At 32.6% G+C, this 22,183-nt stretch overlaps 1 protein-coding gene across 1 annotated transcript in view; it reads left to right on the forward strand.

Moving 5' to 3' along the window:
* Nucleotides 1–21,813, forward strand: part of LOC127720810 (uncharacterized) — a 110,219-nt gene extending 88,406 nt beyond the window's left edge. The window contains exons 7-9 of the mRNA XM_052227560.1: nt 16,489–16,593; nt 18,144–18,215; nt 21,707–21,813. Of these exons, the coding sequence (XP_052083520.1) occupies nt 16,489–16,593; nt 18,144–18,215; nt 21,707–21,813 (284 nt within the window). The remainder of the gene's footprint in view (nt 1–16,488; nt 16,594–18,143; nt 18,216–21,706) is intronic.
* Nucleotides 21,814–22,183: the final 370 nt, after the last annotated feature.

The following is a 22,183-nucleotide window of genomic DNA, read 5'->3' on the forward strand; positions in this document are numbered from 1 at the left end:
TTTTTTTTTTTTTTTTCTCTCATGGCTTTATTGAAGGTACCCCCTCCCTTACCTCACAAATCCTTGGGGACACTCAGCTGTTACCATCTGTGTTATGGACATTTATGAAATTTTATCACTGGTTGTTTCAAAAATTTCACTCATCCCCCAAGAATTTCTGGGGATAAACTGTCAAATTTCATACAAATTCATTCCAACACCAATTCAACATCAACACTGCTAGGCTTCCTCATAGCCTCCTTATAGGCTTCCTTATAGCCTCCTTATAGGCTTCCTCATTGCCTCATTATAGGCTTCCTCATAGCCTCATAGGCATGATAGCCTCTAGGCATGATAGCCTCATAGGCTTCCTGATAGCCTCACGCATTTATTTTGAACCATCGTTCCAATTGGATTGGTGTGATGTCAAGCCAGGGGTCTACACTTTGCTACTTTTCAGTATGCACATAGCTAGGCTCTTGGTTTAGGCATGGAGCAAAAAATTAAAATTTTTAGCTGAGTAGATTCCCCAAGGGCCAAATTAGTGATGTATATATAAAATAAAAGTTTTAATTCAATTATGATTTATGTTTAATTCAAACATGGATACCACTGGCATTGCTACACAATATTTCCCAGGAGTTTATTTACAAGATAGGTTATAACAGAAAAAAATTAGGTTGATAATAATGTTGATGTGAGCACTAAATCCTTAATTTTACATATCATGAGTTCAAATGGTGAGTTCTGAAAGAAATCAGGGGTAATTAAATTATTTAAATTACTATGAACTCATTATGTGTGACTTTGAGGATTTTGTTCACTGACACATTTATTAGCAAAAGTTGAAATATAGGGCAGAAAGTTACATCAGGATGGTTTAATTGTCAGGTCAAAGAAATTTGCAAGAAGGTATCAGGTTGGATGTTTACTCAGGTGTTAACACACATTTCCCTATTACATAACAGACTAACACTTACCAAAGAAAAGATACAGTATAAACAACAAACAATTAAAATAAGATTAGTACAACATCACATCAAACATAAATTAATTTACCCTCAAAAATATTACAAAGAATCAGAACACAATGCAAACATGGAACAAATGACAATTAAACATAGTCAGGACCTTTTCTGAGAATTTTGTATAAACGTAAAGTGATATAACTCATTAACTATGCATATTAAAAACCTAGGGTCTTTTGATTTGAGGTCCTTGGTTTATGACCTTAAAATTGAGGTCAAGGTCATAGATGAGTTTGACAGTCTAGATTTTGACCTTTGCTTTAAATTCATATTTATACATAATAAAGACAAAGGACTTTGTGCATTAGGTAACAAGTCATGTGACCTTTAAAAAGCAAACCGGAAGTGATCTTGTGTAAACCGGAAGTGGCTATTTTTTATACTTATTGCATGTAAAAGTATACATAGCAATATATTTTTGAAAGCAGTGTCAAATAAATAATCAAATAATACCGGAAGTGCCATTTTTCAGACCGGAAGTAACAAATTAACTCCTTTATTTAGAAAAAATGTATAGAAACCATATATTTTTGGAATCAGCAAACAATGAGCTATCATTTGACACTGGAAATGACATTTTAAACCGATTTTTAATATTTCCGTATCGAGATACATCGTAAGAAGTGGAAAGACCTTCAATTGTTCTCTGGTTTTTAATTTTTTTTTTCTTCCGCCTAATCTTTTTTCTTTCGCTGTTTGGTTGTTTCGCAAGATGTTGTTTTGATATTTGGTATATGATATCGAACACTTTATGTGCTTTCGAAATTGACCCTGCTTAACCGAATACATTTTGTGTTTGCTACTTCTTCGCAACCGTAAAAGATTACGACAAATTTATTTTACCAAATTGCTCGTTATATCTTCAGGATTAAGGGTGTCATTTAAACTGAAGCTATCCGGAGACTCCAAATGAGAGTTATTTCCCCTTATGCATTTGATATAAGTGATATGTATTTATAACTGGTAAACCATAAGAGATAGAGATAGAGACCTAGGGTCTTTTAATTTGAGGTCCTCGGTCCAAAAAAAAGAAAATAATGTCAAGGTCAAAGGTCAAGGTCATATTTTAAAATGTGATTTTGGCTAGTTATCACTTATTTTCAGAAATTGTAAAAGATATCGACAAAGTATTTTTACAAAAAATTTTAGTTACGACATGTTGTAACATGTAAATCTTAGTTTTGAAGGGTACGGAGACATTTAATGTGAGTTTTCTCCCCTATTATATTTAAAATTACACGTATGGTGATAAAACTCATTTATCATATATAATTTAAACCTAGGATCTTTTGATTTCAGGTCCTTGGTTTATGACCTTGAAATTGAGCTCAAGGTCATAGGTAAATTTAACGTTCTAGATTTTGACCTTTGCTTTTACGTCATATTTATACATGATAAAGCCATGGGACGTTAGGTTGCAAACCATTTGATCTTGAAAAAACCAACCGGACGTGACCTTTTGTAAACCGGAAGTAGCTATTTTTTGTTCTAAATGAATGTTAAAGTATATAGAACCATAAATTTTTGGAATCAGTGTCAAGTAAACTATCAAACAATACCGGAAGTAACATCTTTCAAACCTGAAGTAAAACATTATCTCCCTTATTTGTTTTTTTTTTTTTTTTTTTTTTAGAAACCATATATTTTTGGAATCAGCGTACAATAAGCTGTCATTTGACGCTGGATTTGACATTTAAAACCAATTTTAATATTTTCATATCAAAATAGATCCTTACTGGTGGAAAGACCTTCAATTGTTCTCTGAACAATAGGTTTTTAATTTTTTTTTTTTTTCTTCCGCCAAATTTTGTTCTTGCGATAAATTTTTGTTTCGCAAGATGTCGCTTAGATGTTTCGTATATGATATCGAACAGTTAATGCGCCTTTGAAATTGACCCTGCTTAACCGAATACTTTTCTTTGTAGGAGTTATCTGCCCGAACACTGTTTTCCTTGTGCGTGCATCTCCTCCGTAACCGTAAAAGAAAGCGACAAATTTATTTTACCAAATTGCTCGTTAGATCCTCAGGATGTTTTGTCCAATTGTGACCGAAGCGATACGTAAACTTCATATGAGAGTTATTTCCCCTTCTGTATTTGACATAAGGGATATATAAATGTTAAGCATGAATGGTAAGTGATAGAGACCTAAGGTATATTGATTTGAGTTCCTTGGTTCATTTAAATGAAATTGAGGCCAAGGTCAAAGTTCAAGGTCATATTCTAAATTTGGACTTTTCCTTGTTATTTGATCTCCTCTGTCACTTTTAACAATCCAATGATATCTTAAAAGAGTTGTTGTCCCTGAAATGATTCAATTTAAGGTTAATTGATTATTACTCCAACTTTGTACATGATAAAGCCATAGGGTCTTTTGCAAACTGTTGGCCGCCAAATTTTGTTCTTGCGATAAATGTTTGTTTCGCAATATGTCGCTTAGATATTTCTCATATTGTATCGTATAGTTCATGCGCTTTTAAATTTCACCCTGCTAAGCCGAACCGTTTTCTTTGCAAGAGTTATCTCCCTATTCACTGTTTATTATCTGTGTGCATCTCCTTCGTAACAAAAAAAGATATCGACAAAATTCTTTTTACAAATTGCTCGTTACATTCTCAGGAATTTTTTACTAATTTTGATCGAAGCGATTTGATGAAATTTTATAGGAGTTATCTACCTTTACACAATAAATTTGTCGGTATGTGTTTTCAACTAATCAACTGTTAACTGTATAACCCTGGAATGTTTTTATTTGAGACCCCTAGGTCCTAACTTAGAAAATGAGGTCAAGGTCATGTTCTGAATTTTGTCTTTTGCTTGTTTTTGCATTTTATCCGATATTTTTAATGTTTTATATAAAAGAACTAGTGCAAAATGTTTGTTATATTGTGATGAAAGATATGATACATTTGGTCTGAGACAATCCAGCAACATCTTATTGGAGTTATTGCCCCTGAAATGTTTTATTTTAAGGTAAATTGATTATTACTTCATATTGGTACATGATAAAGCCATAAGATCTTTTGCAAAATGTTGGGTGACATATGACCTTGAAAAATGTCAACCGGAAGTGACCTTGAGTGAACCGGAAGTAGTCATTTTTGCACTTACTTCATGTAAAAGTACATAGAAACCATATATTTTTTGAATGGTCATACATTAATCTATCATTTGAGACCAGAAGTGATATTCTACAAACCGGAAGAAGCATATTATCTCCCTTATTACAGGCATAAGTATATATAAACCATATATTTTTGGAATCAGTGTAAATAAAGCTATCATATGAGACCGGAAGTGACATTTTCTAAACCGGAAGTAGCCAATTATCTTCTTTTTTACAGGCAAAGGTATATTTAAACCATATATTTTTGGAATCAGTGTAAATAAAGCTATCATATGAAACCGGAAGTGACATTTTCTAAACCGGAAGTAGCCAATTATCTCCCTTTTTACAGGCAAAAGTATATATAAACCATATATTATTGGAATCAGTGTAAATAAAGCTATTATATGAGACCGGAAGTGACATTTTTTAAACTGGAAGTTGACAATTATCTCCCTTATTTCAGGCAAAAGTCTATAGAAACCATATGTTTATTGAATCAGTATGAAGAAACCTATGATTGGACGCCAATAGTAGCTTTGAGTAAACCAGAATTAGCTTCTCATTAATTATTTAGAAAATTGATGTGGAAAGACCTTCAATTGTTCTCTGAACAATTGGTTTTTAATTATTATAATTTTTTTTTTTTTTTCTTTTTTCTTCCGCCAAATTTTGTTATTGGGATAAATGTTTGTTTCGCAATATGTCCCTTAGATATTTCTCATATTGTATCGTATAGTTTATGCGCTTTTAAATTTCACCCTGCTAAGCCGAACCATTTTCTTTGTAAGAGTTATCTCCCTATTCACTGTTTATCATCTGTGTGCATCTCCTTCGTAACAAAAAAAGATATCGACAAAATACTTTTTACAAATTGTTCGTTACATCCTCAGAAATTTTTGGTTAATTTGGATCGAAGCGATTCGATGAAATTTTATAGGAGTTATCTACCTTTACAAAATAAATTTGTAGGTATGTGGTTTGAACTCATCAACTGTTAACCGTATAACCCTGGAATGTTTTTATTTGAGGCCCCTAGGTCCTAACTAAGAAAATGAAGTCAAGGTCAAAGGTCAAGGTCAAGTTATCAATTGTGACTTTTGCTTGTTTTTGCATTTTCTCTGACACTTTGAAAGATACATATTAAAGAACAAGTGCAAAATGTTTGCTTTATTCTAATGAAGATATGATAAATTTGGTCTGATACAATTTAATGGCATCTTATAGGAGTTAGTGCCCCTGAAATGTCTTAATATAAGATTATTTGATTATAACTTCAACTAAGTTCATTATAAAGCCATATGACCTTGTACAAAAGGTTAGGTGACAAATGACCTTGAAAAATGACAACCGGAAGTGACCTTGAGAAAACCGGAAGTAGCCATGTTTGCACTTTTTTCATATAAAAGTACTCAGAATCCATATATTTTGTAATTTAAATACATTTACTTATCACTTAAAACTAGAAGTGACTTTCTGTAAACCGGAAGTGGTTAATTATATCCGGGTTTACAGGCAAAAGTATATAGACACTATATATTTTCGGAATCAGTGTGAAAGACCCTATGATATGAGACCGGAAGTAACATCCACTTAACCGGAAGTAGCACATTATCTCCTTTAGTTCACTTTTAAGCAGATCAAAACCATTTAATTATCGCATCAGTCTGAGGAAATTAGCTTCTTTTCAAAATTTCTCTTTTAGAGATTAGGAAATTTAAATCAAAAGCAAAAAGTAGAATAACAAAAATACCGAACTCCAAGGAAAATTCAAAACGGAAAGTCCCAATTGGCCAAATCAAGTTCGCAAACACAACTGCCATCGACATAGTTAGTCTTACATAATTCTACAAAGTGACAATGTTTTTGACACGTTTGAACCCCCTTTTGACAAGAAAATCAACGAATAAGTCATACTATTTACTTTGCAAATACACATCAGTGTTGACATACTTTATTTTAACATGATCAATGACAATAACTGACACTTTGTTGATTATTATCTTTAGATTTTATTAGGTCTTTCCACTTTTCTGTGGAAAGACTTATTGTATTTGTTCTGATTATTATTTTTAAAGTCTTTCCGATTTTCTGTGGAAAGACCTATTATTTGTTCTGATTATAAGGTCTTTCCACTTTTCTGTGGAAAGACCTATTGTATTTGTTCTGATTATTTTTTTTTTCTTCCGCCTAATTTTTTTTCTTTCGCTGCTTGGTTGTTTCGCAAGATGTCGATTTTATATTTGATATAAGATTTTGAACAGTATATGCGCTTTCAAAATTGACCCTGCTTAACCGAATACTTTTCTTTGTAAGAGTTATCTCCCCGATCACTGCTTTTCTTGTGTTTGCTACTTCTTCGCAACCGTTAAAGATAACGACAAAATTATTTCACCAATTTGCTATTTGATATTTCTCATAAAGTATCATACAGTTTATGTGCTTTTTATTTTCACAAATTCTAAACCGAGCAATTTTCTTTGTAAGAGTTATCTCCCTATTCACTGTTTATCAAGTGTATGCATCTCCTTCGAAACATAAAAAGATATCGACAAAATTCTTTTTCTTTGGCTAATTTGGATCGAAGCGATCCATTGAGATCTTATAGGAGTTATCAACCTTTACCAAATAAATTTGTCGTTATGTTTTTGTAACACATAAACCGTAAGCCGTACAAAAAGAAATTGACCAAAATGTTAGTCGCGACATGATATAACTGGACAGCGTCATTGATTAGGGGTTCCATGACACTGAAACAGTAAAATGAACAAAATTGCATAAGTATAGCTTCAAACTTTGCAGCTATCATGATGTATACATGCATCTTATCTTAATTTATCATCCTCGACCCCCCCCCTTTTTGGATTTTTTTTTTTTTTGGAGGAATCCCATTTCGCCTTGAAGTTCAGTCCCGAACATTTTACTGTAAAAATGCAATCCCTTTTCTGTACAAACTTCTGAAATAGAAATCTATCCCTGCAAAAATCTGCTCCAATTCATGTATTTTCTGAAATTAATCGATAAACGTTTTGTTAAAATACTATAACAACAGCATTATTAGACAATAGTTTCCCTGTAAAATGAATGAAGAAAATATATTCCGTTAGACACATGCGGTCCGCTTGATTGAGAAATCAAAATCAATGACGTAGAAATGGCTCCCAATTTCGTAGATATTACTGAAATCCTACAATCAAATTTCTAAACATGCATTAAAATACAAATCTGTGCTCCCGTAAACATGTGTACGTAAAATGCATGCATGCATGATCCGACATCAATGACCTGTAAATAATAAAACCAATAGTGATCGTGTTTGTCCGATCAATACACATGTGCTCTGTTCAACGGTTTCCCCTGAAAAGAAATTAAACTCCAGACATATATATATTTGAGCGTCACGTGACTTCACAAACACAACCGCGCGCGCGAACCTAAAATTAGAATATAACATTCCATATCCAAATAGAGAAAGAGAAACTTCCGAGACAAAATGTTTCTCAGTTTTTTCCTACAAGTTTAAACAAAATGCACACAGTACGAGTTCCAGTAGAAAATAGAGAAACTAAAAAAAAAAAAGATGTAAAGATTTTGATTCATTAGGAAATTCTATGGATGTCCGTTTGGGAGTGCGGGATGTCTAAGTACACAGCCACGTCGTCGGTCAGAAAATGGACGTTAAGTCCGAGGCCTCGCATAGAGAGAGTACTATGCAAACTTTCAATCAATCAATTAATCAATCAATCAATCAATCAATCAACCAATCAAACAATCAAACAACCAACCAACCAACCAACCAACTAATCAATCAATCTGTTTAATACGGGGTCCAAGATCGCATTTGTTTCTATTTCGCTTGTTCAAAGAGACCCTATCCCATGTGTTAAACTAGTATATCAGCTAACCAACCAACCAACCAACCAACCTATCAATCAATCAATCAATCAATCAATCAATATACAAAAATCAATTAATCAAGTTTCGGAGGGGAAAGACCGTTTAACAATTGTATTTAAAACAATTGATTTATATTTTCTTTTATTTTTCTTCCGTCAAATTTTGTTTCTTGCGTGTAAGTTTTGTTTCGCAACATGTCGCTTTAATATTTGGTATATGTTATTGAACAGTTTATGCGCTTTTAATTTTGACCCTGCTTAACCAAACAATTTTCTTTGTAAGAATTATCTCCCCTAAACACTGTTTCTCTTGTGTTTACATCTCCTTCCCAACCATAAAAGAAATCGTTTTTTCCAAATAGCTTGTTGAATCCTCAGGATGTTTTGGTGAATTTTAACCGAAACGATACTGAGACTCCATATGGGAGTTATTTCCCCTTTTGTATTTGACATAAGAGATATGTAAATGTAACTCATGAACCTTAAGTGATAGAGACCTAGGGTGTCTTGATTTGAGGTACTTGGTAACCAATAAGAAAATGGTGTCAAGGTCATTTTCTAAATTAAATCTATTAAATCTACATATAAAAGAACTGATGCTAAATGTTTTAGTTGTTGAGACGAACAAATGGTACATTTAGTCCGAAGAGATCTGATTATATCTTATAGGAGTTATTGCCCCTTAAATGTTGAAATTTAAGATAAATCGAATATAAGTTCATTCTGGTACATGATAAAGCCATAGTGTCTTTTGCAATGGGTTAAGTGACACATGACCTTTAAAAATATCAACCGGAAGTGACCTTTAGTCAACCGGAAGTAGCTATTTTTGCACCAATTGAAGAAAAAATACTTATAAACTATATATTTTTAAAATCAGCATACAATTACCTTTTAATTTTACCAGAAGTCGCTTTCTTTAAACCGGAAGCAGCGTTTTATCTCCTTTATTTGAAAAAAAGTATATAGAAACCATATATTTTTGGAATCAGTGGGAAATAAGCTATCTTATGAAACCAGATGGGATATTTTCTAAACATGAAGTTACATATTATCTCCCATATTTAAGACAAAAGTATATAAAACTATATATATTTAGAATCACTGCAAAGTAAGCTATCATATGAGTCTGGAAATGACATTTTCTGAATCGGAGGTACCAAATTATCTCCCATATTTAAGTCAAAAGTATATAGAAACCATAAATTTTTGGAATCAGTATGAAGAAACCTATGATTGGACGCTAATTGTAACTTTGAGTAAACCAAAAACAGCTTCTTATCAGTTATCTAGAAATGTAATGTGGAAAGACCTACTTGTTTTGGCTTTCAAGCTTTTTTCATCTGAGCGTCACTGGATGGTCTTGTGTGGACAAGACACACGTCTGGCGTATTGAATTTTAAGCCTAGTACCTTTTGTTAACTATTATTCGTGTGTTTCTTTGTCCTATATGTTCTCCCATTTATTTGTTTTGTGGTCCTGTCATGTGATGTTGTCGTTTTGGTGTTGTTTTTGACGTTGCCATTAAAGCTGGAGGTTTGGCATGCCACAAAACCAGGTTCAACCCACCATTTTTTTCTTAAAATGTCCTGTACCAAGTCAAGAAAATGGCCATCGTTATATTATAGTTCGTTTCTGTGTGTGTTACATTTTAATGTTGTGTTTTTGTTGTGTCGTTATTCTCCTTTTATATTTGATGCGTTTCCCTCAGTTTTAGTTTGTAAACCGGATTTGTTTTTATCTCTATCGATTTATGAGTTTCGAACAGCGGTATACTATTGTTGCCTTTATCTATTATTTTTGTTATTATTATGAGGTCTTTCCACTTTTTCTTTTTTTTTTCTTCCGCCAAATTTTGTTCTTGCGATAAACTTTTGTTTTGCAATATGTCGCTTACATATTTCTTATGTTGTATCGTACAGTGTATGCGCTTTTAAATTTCACCCTGCTAAGTCGAACTATTTTCTTTGTAAGAGTAATCTCCCTATTCACTGTTTATCTTGTGTGTGCATTTCCTTCGTAACAAAAAAAGATATCGACAAAATTGTTCGTTACATCTTCAGGATTTTTTTGCCTGATTTGAATTGAAGCGATCCGGTGAAATCTTAAAGGAGTTATCTACTTTTACCAAATAAATTTGTCGTTATGTTTTTGTAACTGATAAACCGTAAGTCTTATAAACCTAAAGTCATTTTATTTGAGGTCAATGGGTCCTAAATTATAAAATTAGGTCAAGGTCAAAGGTCAAGGTCTTGTTCTATTTTTTGAATTTTGCTTGTTTTTGCATTTCCTCTAACACTTTTAAAGTTATATATAAAAGAACTAAAGTAAAATGTTTGCTTTATTGTGATGGAGATATGATACATTTGGTCTGAAACAATCCAGTGACATCTTATAGGAGTTATGATCCCTGAAATAATTAAATTTAAGGTTAATTTATTATTACTCCAACTTGGTACATAATAAAGCCATAGGGTCTTTTGCAAACTCTTGGTTGACATGTGACCTTGAAAAATTTCAACCGGAAGTGACCTTGAGTAAACTTAAAATAGCCAATTTTGCACATATTTCATAGAAAAAGTACCTAGAAACTATACACTTTTTAAATACGCATACAGAAACCTATCATTTGAGACCGAAAGTGACCTTAAATAAACGGGAAGTACCTAATATCTCCCTTATTACATATTATTATATAGAAACCATATACTTTTGGAATCAGTGTGAATAAAGCTATAATGTGAGACCGGAAGTGACATTTTTTAAATCGGATGTTGACAATTATCTCCCTTATTTCAGGAAAAGTGGAAAGATCTAAATAAAACTCCACCTTTTTTCAAACACATTTGACATAGATACATTATCAATTTATCCAATTTAAATACCTTGTGCTACAATTAACAACTCAAGCGTAAACCACACCAGATCAATATAACAAACCACGCCGTTCAGTCGATTACTAGCACATGCATATGTTTCCTGGTAAAAAGTTATTGTTTTTTTTTTCCTTCTAATCTTATAAATTTTAAAAAGATGGATTATGTGCAAATATTCAAGGATATAAACAGTGCAAATTCTTTATTACCTGCTTTTCAAGTTAACGTTATTTTTGGGCATATGATCGTTGTAAGCAGTCCTATAACATGCTGAAGGTTAACAAAACAATTTACGAAAAACACATACGAAAGAGATGAACCAACGACAACTACTGAACCACAGGCTCCTTACTTGGAACAAGCACATATAGAATATGGCGGAGGTTTACTAGTTTGCTGGCGTCAAACCCTTCTACTAACCTTAGATAGTGGTGAAACAGTACAACATTAGAAAAAAAACTATAAAAATTGAGTTGAAAAGGGCTTCACTCATCAGATCGATACAAGCAGAAAACATCTAACGAAAATACATACCGGACGTGGCAGCGTATATATTCATCCCACAACAAAAAAGACACTAAGTAAAAATCTGAGAGTACTCGCAGGTACTGACAGCTAGTTCAAAGCCAATAACAACTAATAGAAAATCATGTATCTCAGACTTAACCATTAATCAGTACACATCCAACATCCAAAGGATTTAGTGTAAAGACGTCATTAACAATTAGTGAAAAAAGCATGGCCGTTTGCAATACCAAAAATATAGGTTTCGGCAGATTGTAGTAACTATTGACATGAGCTCCCTTTTGGATTTTTATAAATTTTAGATTTAACGTTTCCGAGTTACAGGGTTTTATTCATAAAAAAAGGGGGATTTTCCAGTTTTCGGACAATAACTAAAAAATAGTTTCAGCAGTTCTCATGAAACTTTGGTGAATTGTTTATAACTGTTGATGTAAGCTCCCTTTAGAATTTTATAAATTTTAGATTTTACATTTCTGAGTTATGGGGTTTTATTCATTAAAAAGGGGGGTTTTTCCAGTTTTTGGACAATAACTCAAAAATGCTTTCAGCAGTTCTCATGAAACTTTGGCGAATTATTTATAGCTATTGATGTAATCTCCCTATTGATTTTCATAAATTTCAAATATGACATTGAGAAGATATTGAACTTTATTTCTTAATAGTCTGACAACAGATTTACTAAGTATTGCGCAACAGCACAGTATATTGCACAACAGCAAGAAATCTTTAATCAAATATAAATTTAATTCATATAACCAATTTCAAGTTCTTTGACTACATTTATTCAGAAACCTATAATATGTCAAATATTTAATTACAATCCAACTTCAGACCTGTATCAAGCTTGAATATTGTGTCCATTTTTCCCCAACTGTTCAGGGTTGGACCTCTGCGGGCGTATCCAGATGCGCTTAGCGAAGCAGTTTATTCTTAATGTTGGTATATTAAACTTTTGAAATTCCAAGGTCTGCAGAAGCGGTAAAGATGTTTTTGTGTTTGTTTACCCGACATACTGAATACCACATTTCGGTTTTGTTCATTTTACAAGATAAATGAAGCTTTGGGTCATCAAGTAATGTCATAGGAAAAGGAGAGAGAAAAAGTTCTTCCGTTCACTGATAACTAACAGTATCACAATAAGATAATTTGGAGCAGTTTGTCATTTTCTGGCATTAAACCGGAATATTGGGGATAACATCGTATGTTTTCGTGGAACAGTCGAGCTGAAGACGCATTGCCTTCCTTAACACAATTGTATTTCGATTTTGTGTTAGGAATGCAGATTTTAAAACAAGTGGATATTCGAAGTGTGGAGATGTTTTTTGTAATTTTTTCCGATCCTGAATATTATAAATTTTATAAAATTGGAAAAGTAATAGAGGCCGAAAGTCATTTTATCGAATTGAGATGACAATTACGAAATAAATACAACATGTAGTGCAGTCGATGAAAAACTGTAGTTAACTGCCCGACGTTAAAACATTGGTAAAATATAACAAACGCAAAACAAATACAGAAAATATAAGAATTGTTTGTAAAATCCTAGAAGGAGCAAATATTATAAACTTGTAGATTGAAAGATATAGAACAAAATAAAATGTATGATTAAAACAACATTAGACAGCTCTCTCAGAAGCAAAACACCCCATAACTGTAAAAAAAATAAGGCAATTCGCCACAACACAAGGGACATATTTTGAAGCATCTACACAGAACGGGCAACATACATTGCAATTTATTTTAAAATTAGGAGATGAGGTATGATTGCCAATGAGAGAACTATTCACCAGAGTTCAAATGAAGTAGATGTAAGCAATAGTAGACCACCGTACGACCTCAAACAATGAGAAAACCCCATACCGTATCGTCGGCTAAAAAAGGCCCTGACATCAAAAATATAACAATTCATTTTCATGAAACAATTTATGAAAAAAAATTATGACAGTCAGACAAGAACCAACGACAACCACTGAACTACAGGTTTCTGACTTGGGACAGGGACATAAAGAACAACTCCTAACCTGGAACAGTGGTGTTACTATATAACATAAGAACAAACTGTAAAAATCAGCTACATTTGTCTTAACTCAAAAGATCGGTACGAGACACAACAAAAACTAACATAAACCAATAGACAGATAGCACCGAAATAAGGGTACTCGCAGTTACTTACTGAAAGCTAGTTCAAAGCCAATTTCAACTTATAAATCACTAATGTTCTTTTAGACGAAAGTATCAATCTGTACACATCCAACGCGAACGGATTTAGTTTAAAGACGTCATGAACAATGTGATGCCAAAATATAAGTAAACAGTTTCGACAGGAGGTAGGGTCATGAGTTACAATGTAGCTCTCATAACCGTACAAAAATAGCATTATATATTCAGTTATCTTTTATTTTCAATATCAAAATCAAAATAAGTACCGATGAAAACAATATGCATTACGATTCTGTGCTCTCTTGGTTCCGGTTCGTGATTTTTTTTACATTTATATATACCTTATTCATATGAGGCTGACTTCATACAGGAACTTCTTAGGAAGAACGAAAAGAAAGTAGTATCCTTTAACTTCACTTTCCGCTATAAAGATGATGTTCTCTCACTAAATAATTTAGTCACTTTGGTGACTATGTTGAACGCATCTGTCCCATTGAACTTGAGATAAAGAATACAAGGATCTCATATCTTGCCGTACATCTTGATATTGACAATGAGAGTCAGTTGAAAACAAAACTTTACGACTAAGGAGATGATTTCAGCTTCCCAATTGTGAACTTTCCTTTTCTATTTACCAACATTCCAGCAGCGCCTACATACGGAGTATATATCTCCTAGTTGAAAGGATCTATATTTCAGGGCTTGTATTTTCTATTAAAATTTCTTGATAGAGGATTGCTGCTCACAAGGAAGCTTTTAAACCAAGAGTTCCAATTGGTGAAGTTGAAAGCATCCCTTCGTAAATTTTACTGACGCCATCACGAACTGGTTAACTGCTATGAAAAATCTGTTTCACAGATGACCACGAATATGTTCCAATTGTCGACCTTACAATCCATTCTATATGCCCCCGAATGTGACCTACCGAATTAGACTTATCATCTGGTTTGTACTTACATAAGCAACACGACGGGTGCTACGTGTGGAGTAGGGTCGAATTCCCCTCCTAGAGCACCTGAACTCGCCCCCGGTTTTTGGTGGGGTTCGGGTTGCTCAATCTTTAGTTTTCTATGTTGTGTTTTGTGTTCTGTTGATTGTCTGTTTGTCTGTTTGTCTGTTTTTAGCCATGGCGTTGTCAGTTTATTTTCTACATTTAGTTTATTTTCGACTTATGAGTTTGAATGTCCCTTTGGTATCTTTCGCCTCACTTTTACACATTTAAATTATCAAATGATCTCTCAATTCGACAACAGTAACGTTATTTAAGGGGGAGGAGGCTAAATATTTTATCCTGATTGTCAATGTTTTAGGAATAAATTGTATTGCCAGAAAAAATAGAAAACATTTATTCTGAACCATTCGTTTAAAATTGTTAAAAAAAAGTATCAAAGTATCTGCTTTTCCGCAGGAATAATTATGAAAATGTCATGAAGCATTAGAAATACAAATTTCTTACCAAGTGACTTGTATTTTAAATACACTGTAACAATTCACTTGTTTCTTGCTTCATTCTACAATGTAACATTACAGTCATTACTAATATTTACATATAGATTAGTAAGTTATATTCCACGTTATAAATGAGCATTTGTGTGTGGTTATGCAAAAACGCATAAGAAACGAATATTCCATTTTTATGTGATCGGTAAAATTGGATACATCTTGACAGCCTTAGTAGGTTATGACACATGATTGAATAAATAAATTATTTATGAATAAAAAAAATGATATTTATAACTATATAAATAAAAGTCCTTGTCCTTTAGTTCTTTCAATATTAATAATGTACTAAGTTTTGTTCGTGCTTGCATTTGTAATACATGTTGGTGATGATGATGAATGGCTGATAAACGTCCTGTGTCAAGCTAAATACATATTCAGGACGAGAACAATCGTAATTTTTATGCGGTATGAATATGAACCTTGCTTTGTACTACAATGAGCCTAATTTTTAACGTTATTGTTCACAAGGTACCATTTGAAAGAAAGCAAGTCATCTTACCCGGAATACTTGTTCTAACTTCGAGATAACTACCCATTGCTCAACTTCGTATTACAAAAACTTATTTTACAATCTTTGGTTTGATCAGGTTGGGGATCGAACCCACCACCCCAAACACTCGAGGAGAATACGCTACCACAAGATCACAGACTGAGGCGGTTAAATACATAATGAATTATTTAAGTTTCGAACATTATATTCCCACTTTAAGTATCTTGTATATTATTTCCTACAATATATTTTACAATTTTTTAGAAATTGCGTTTCTTCAACCTTATATTGACTATTTACAATTTTCTAGCTTAGAACAGCTCGCTCAAAGGCTTCTTTTTAGATGGCGGTATTTAAATCAACTGTATGAGTTCTTATGGTTGGCCGTTTAATTAACAATTAACTTGATTGTGGTCAAATGATAATGCCAGAAACTTCTTATTCATTAGATAAAGGATTGTATTTGGTTTAAGTTGATAAACAGTTGAATCGCAAACAATAGTTTAGTTTAGGCTGGAATTTTTGGAAAAAAATTAAAATTTTTAGTACGGTTGACAGGTGATTGCTGATCCCTGTTCTACGAGTTTTTCTTGTTTTCATGTATTGTTTTATTATTCAAAAGACATACTTTGCATCAATGCTGATATCATGCAACGTAAGATATTGTGTTCCTTTACTTTGGGTCTTGATTTGACAGCAATTGCACTGTACGAATATTTGACCATCGGTCAAACAATATAAAATAATGCATTTGATATACTTTGAAATTGTGTATGATTTATCCGTATGATAGGTGCGTGCCTAAAAAATTATATGTTAGGGTTATTGTCACTCGTCTGTTAGCGTTCCTGATGAAGGTCAAGGTATACTATTTGCTTGTTTGTATTAGAACAACATTCACATGTCAGTCTCTTTATTCGTTTTAGAATCGACACATCGTAAAGATGCTTCACAATTACAACATTCTTACACTGACCAGCCTCTCGGCAATTCAAAGCCGGAAATTCTAATCCTTCGTCAGACGAACGCAGGTAAACAATTTTAATTAATTAAATAAGTGCATATACTTTTTTCATAATCTAATCGTTTACAAGTAATGGCACTGAATTAGTCCAATGCATCTTTAAAACACATCTGGATTCAAATAAGAGAATATGAAAACAGTGTTTAAGGCCTAATAATTAGCACACGGTGTAAACGATGATTAACATATTTTTCTTACCTATAATATGAAATCAAACTGACCTAGAAAAATCTAATTGCACGTGCTCGCTATTTATTTATGTTTATATCGGATAATATGACCGTCGACAGTTTTCAGAGTTCATCTCGATGGTTAATTAGATGGCGTCTAGAATAAAATATACACGAAATGCTGATACACATATGTATATTATCCGGTCAATGTATTTTTACTTGTTTATTTTAGGCATTTTGTAATTTGAAGATACGTTTTAATATGTTATAAATCAAATTTGAGAATTTGAGTCAAATCGGTGGACATGAGTTTGACAGCTAATGCTCCTTTAAGAAAACATCTGCATTTATATAGTTGAATATTAAAGAGCTGATGCGTATTAGGTTTTTTTTTTATTATTTTTCATGCGCTTTAAATGTGTCAGACCACCAATTCAAAACCCTTATACAATCAACCATTTTTTTTCGATTTTCACAATTTACCAAATCGTTCGGAAGTCAATTGCTAACAAAAATAACCCCTGGTTTTCGGGATATCCTGAATTAGTATACTATGGAGCGCATTAATCCTCAATTTTGAATGCAAAAGCATGGACAAGTAAATTTTGGCTCAAAATATTCCACATATATTTCTCTTACATCAAAAGTTTCTGCATTTCTGCAAATTTTTATACAATGACATCAAAAGCGCTTTTTTGTCAGGGAAGGCCTACTTTCATATATGTTCTAATTGAAATAGGTGAATTGGTGGTTGGACACCTGAACGTTAATTTATCTTTAAGAAAACATATGCATTTATATAAGTGAACATAAAAAAGCTGATTTGTATTAATTGCTCAGATTTGAACGATATTTTTTTATTATTATTCATGCGTTGCTTTCCTTTTATTTATATTCTGATTGAAAGTATACAATTCAGACAGAATAGGATTGGAAAAAAAGTCTGTTTTATATTTCGTGAAAATATTTTTGCTTTCCTAGTCAAGTTTTGTTTAATTGATGAACAGCAGCAGGAATGTCCCATAATATGATTAACATATCAATAAAGAGCAATGACATGATTACCAATGAGATAGCAATCAATAAAAACCATATCACAGACCATTGAACTTTAGCGCACGGCAAAGGAAACTAAACAGCCTTGCTATCGATTATTATCGCACTTTGGAGTTCTAAATCTATATCCTGATAGAAGCAAATTTGTAAAAAACGTCAGGTTTGTTGTCAAAGTCAATATGACCTTAAATATCAAGGTTTAAATAATTACACAACAATTAAACAACCACTATTAATGTTAAACTTAAAAAAGAATAAGTCTAGGTATGTAATTGTTTAATGACTTTTTTCGTAATGACCACAACATTAAAAAGTCACTCTTTTTCAGGTGAATATATTGAACAATTGCAATCTCCTGGTGGTTATAGCATGTGGCCTAACAATGGACTCAGGTTTGCAGGTAAGCTACTGGAATATTTTGAGAAGACTCTTTATGATTAGCTGATAGTTGTTAGTAATTGTATATTTCAAATTCATCATGGCGATGTAACAATAAAAACATCATCAAGTAGGTCATGTATTGTTTATAGTAGTAAGGACAAATTACAAAACTGTTTAAATTGGTTGTAGGGGTTTTGTGGTTACTAGCAGCCTCGAGGGACAATACTTTTATTTTTTTTTCGTTTTTCTGTAATATAACTACATGACAGAATGTATATTATTTTCACTATTGTTAAATCAGAGTTAACATAGAATTCGTTTCCCAAAAGTCTTCCAAAAGTGTGGCAATGCGGAATAACTTTCTTTACTGAGACAAAAGAGTGTAGGTAGGCATCATAAATAATTTGGACAAGTGCACACAGTTTAAGATAAGCTACTTGTTAACTAGTTATAGTACATTTAGTATTGTTGGTCCAATGTATCTTTAAGAAAATAAATTGATGAGCCTTAGTGAAAATAAAGAAAAGTACAAAAAGGTTGATGACTAGCAAACGTTCGGATTGGACGATACATTTATGCTTCTTTTTTTATTAGAATATTTGTCGCGAACGAAGATTTATTTTATATATTTCAATACAATCTTCGTTACGTTTCATACACTACACGAAATATTAAGTGGAGAACTGCTGAGCATGCAAGGGAATTATATGAACTATGTGCCGGGGAATAATTTCGGCAGCTTCTCCCGTTTTCTTTGTATTCTAATCACACCATACAATACACAAAACTATCAATTAAAACCAAATGACAATGATGTAAACATGTTCAGATTAAAGCGCATGCAAAATATCTAAATATCGTATGTTAACGTGCCCATTGTACATCAGAGTCAAGATATATCTTGATAAAACCAGATGTGAAATATACGTCAAGTGTGTTTTCAACATTCATTAATATGAAAATATCCATGAATTTTCAATGTTTCTTTTAATGTATCTTTAAGAAAACAAATGCATTGTCAAAATGAAAAAGCATTAAAAGGCTGATGGCTAGCAAACATTCGGATTTGATGATACATTTAAGATTTCTTTATTAGAATTTCGGCGACTATCTTAAACTTTTTTATTTATATATTTCAATGTTATCTCCGGCATTCCGTTACACTACAATTAATATTACGTGGATTATTGCGGAGCACATACGGAATGAATGTGACCTCTTTGTCGGAGATTGATTTTGACTATCAAGACAAAGATGAACCACTTAACTGACTAATGGCTACAGATCATGTGGCCATGCATCGCTTCCAAGAATATGAAAACAATGAAATGTCTTCTTCCAATTTGATTAAAATGTGTATCTTTTCACAAAATCCCAACTATATCACTTGTTCTTTAAAAATAAAAAAGAAAATTAAGTGTTATCATGTTATGATAAACAAATTATTGACACATGATCTTTGTCATGTTTGTTTAATCAGATTGATATATTCTTTGATAATGAATATATTTGGTTTAAAGTACCATTTTTATTGTAATATCCATATGATCATTTATTTGGACAAGTACACATAGTTTAAGATAAGCTACTTAATAAGACTATACTAAGTAATAGTACATTTTGTTTTATTCGGTCCAATGTATCTTTACGAAAACAAACGGATGCATATAAGTCAAGAAGTCAAGATGAAAAAAAAAGTATTAAAAAGCTGGTTGCAAGCAAGTTCGGATTGGACAATATATTTCAGATATTTTAATCAAATTTTTGCCGCTACCTTTAACATTTGTTTTATATATTTGGATGTAATATCTGCTACTACGTAACACTATCACGTATCACCTACGGAACGGATATGTCTTTAGTGCCCGAATATGGATGGGTATAACTCATACTCTGATTTAAAAAAAATATCTGAAAATGACATCATCAAAAGGCTTGTTTTTGTTTAATCGAAACATTTGTATTACGTTTGGGTGACGTGCATTTAAAAAAAACAACTGTCATTCCTAAAGGATTGTGCCTCTCTTCTTGTTAATTTCTTCCTTTATTCATGTTAGACAGACTCTTACAGGAGATTCTTAGTAAGAATGTTAAGAAAGATATCATTATCCTTCAACTTCACGTTCTCTGAAATAGTGAAATCCTCTCACTAAAAAATCCAATTTTTGGTGGATATGTTGAACGTAAATATATCATCAAACTTGCAATAAGGATACGACAAATACAGTTCAGTCGGTCTTATATCTAGAAAATGGCTCTGTTCCGTAATAATTTTCCGGGCTTATATCCTTGTTTGTTCCGATCTTTAGTTTTGTCTCGAAATCAACTTCCGGGCGTTCAGATGAAATGCATTCTTTTGTGCATCTTTGATGAATGTATGACAACAACGATTCACATTGACAATGAGGTATAAAATTCAAGTGGAGAGGTTTTAGTTACTTGGTTGATTTAGAAGCTCTTATAATCGTAAGTATATACTAAGTAATAAAAAAGAATTACATGCGTCGTTTTTGATTTTCAGGGGTACGATTTTTTTGGCGCAATTTGCTTTGAGTTTGCCGTTTGTTTCCTTTATTTTATTATCATATAGACATTGACCCCAAATTGATAGTCCTTCTTCTCATTGATGAAAAACGAACAATTATAAAAAAAAAACTTTGCAAAAAAGAACTTGCCTGCGTCAGGGTTCTAGGTAGGAATTCACTTGAGTAGGTCCCAGGTTAATATTTCAAACGTTTGGTAAATCCCAACATTGAATTGATCCTGCTTTCAGACAGTTTAGTGAGTTCCTGTCAAAAATCGTGAAACCAAGACTCATCTAGGTGCTTTATTGAGAACCCTGTGAGTTTCAAAGGTTGGATGGGATCCCCAAAAATAGGGTATTATACCCCAAAACAGGTTGACAGTGATAACAATTATAAACTTATCAACAAAATACAAGAAACAAATTGGATGAAAATTAACTGTGCAAAATGTACTTTTAAAAATTGTTGCTTAATTCAAAAAAATCATTTCCTTTTTTCACTTTAAATGTATATCCCATTTGGGCTATACTAATCAGATTAAAGAAAAGAAAGGATGTAGGATACCCATCCATGACAAAAAGTCATTGCATGCACAGGAAAAAAACACAAAAAGCAAAGGACCAGTGCTTTTATTGCTGCTCTTCATCTCAAAGTCACTTTGAGGCCTCCAACACGTAGAACAAACCTCTCTCATCACTACAACAAGCCCAAATGGGTTATTATATATATATTTGGGTTATTGGTCTTCCTATGTTTCATTTCATGATTTTTTAAAGAACTTAACTCAATCACAGTCACAAAATGACAATACACTTTGAAACTGTATCGACTCCCCTTAAATGTGTTTTCTTAAATGTGTGATTTTCACAAACCATATATTTCAGTTAGTCCCCTTTACAAACCAAATAATTGACACGCACATTTTGTGCACCTATAGCATGCATCCTGGTGTAAATAAGAATTTCTTTTATGTATATTCTTTCAGATTTGAAAATGTTATCAGAAGCGGGATCAGAAACAGAGGAACCACCAGATTTTCGTCCAAGTCTTCAAGAGTTAAACTTACGGAAAGTGATAAAACTTCAAGACTGATTTTATTTTCGCAAATTAAAAAAGTCAGGTTTAAAGGAAGTATTGGTGAACCGGGTTTATCGTGCAATGTTTAGTTACGTGGATTGAGATCCAGATAGCTCAGATGAGAGCGTAGGTGAAGATGTAATTTCCAATATATGATTTCAAACTGGGAGACGCTAGATTAGTGACATTCCACATGGTTCGTCATCAAGAGGAGAAGACAGTTATTTTCTGTAACATAAGAACGCGTAAACAGGAGCAAGTTTGATTACAACAGACAAATGAAAAAAGCAAAAAGGTTATGCAATGAAGGGTTTATCAGAAATATACTTTATAGTAAAATAAATGATGTATCAGACTTTCCTATATCAAATGCACTTGTTTGCCA

This window comes from Mytilus californianus, unplaced genomic scaffold (genome assembly GCF_021869535.1).
Source record: "Mytilus californianus isolate M0D057914Y unplaced genomic scaffold, xbMytCali1.0.p SCAF_11, whole genome shotgun sequence".
Classification (NCBI taxonomy): Eukaryota; Metazoa; Mollusca; class Bivalvia; order Mytilida; family Mytilidae; genus Mytilus; species Mytilus californianus.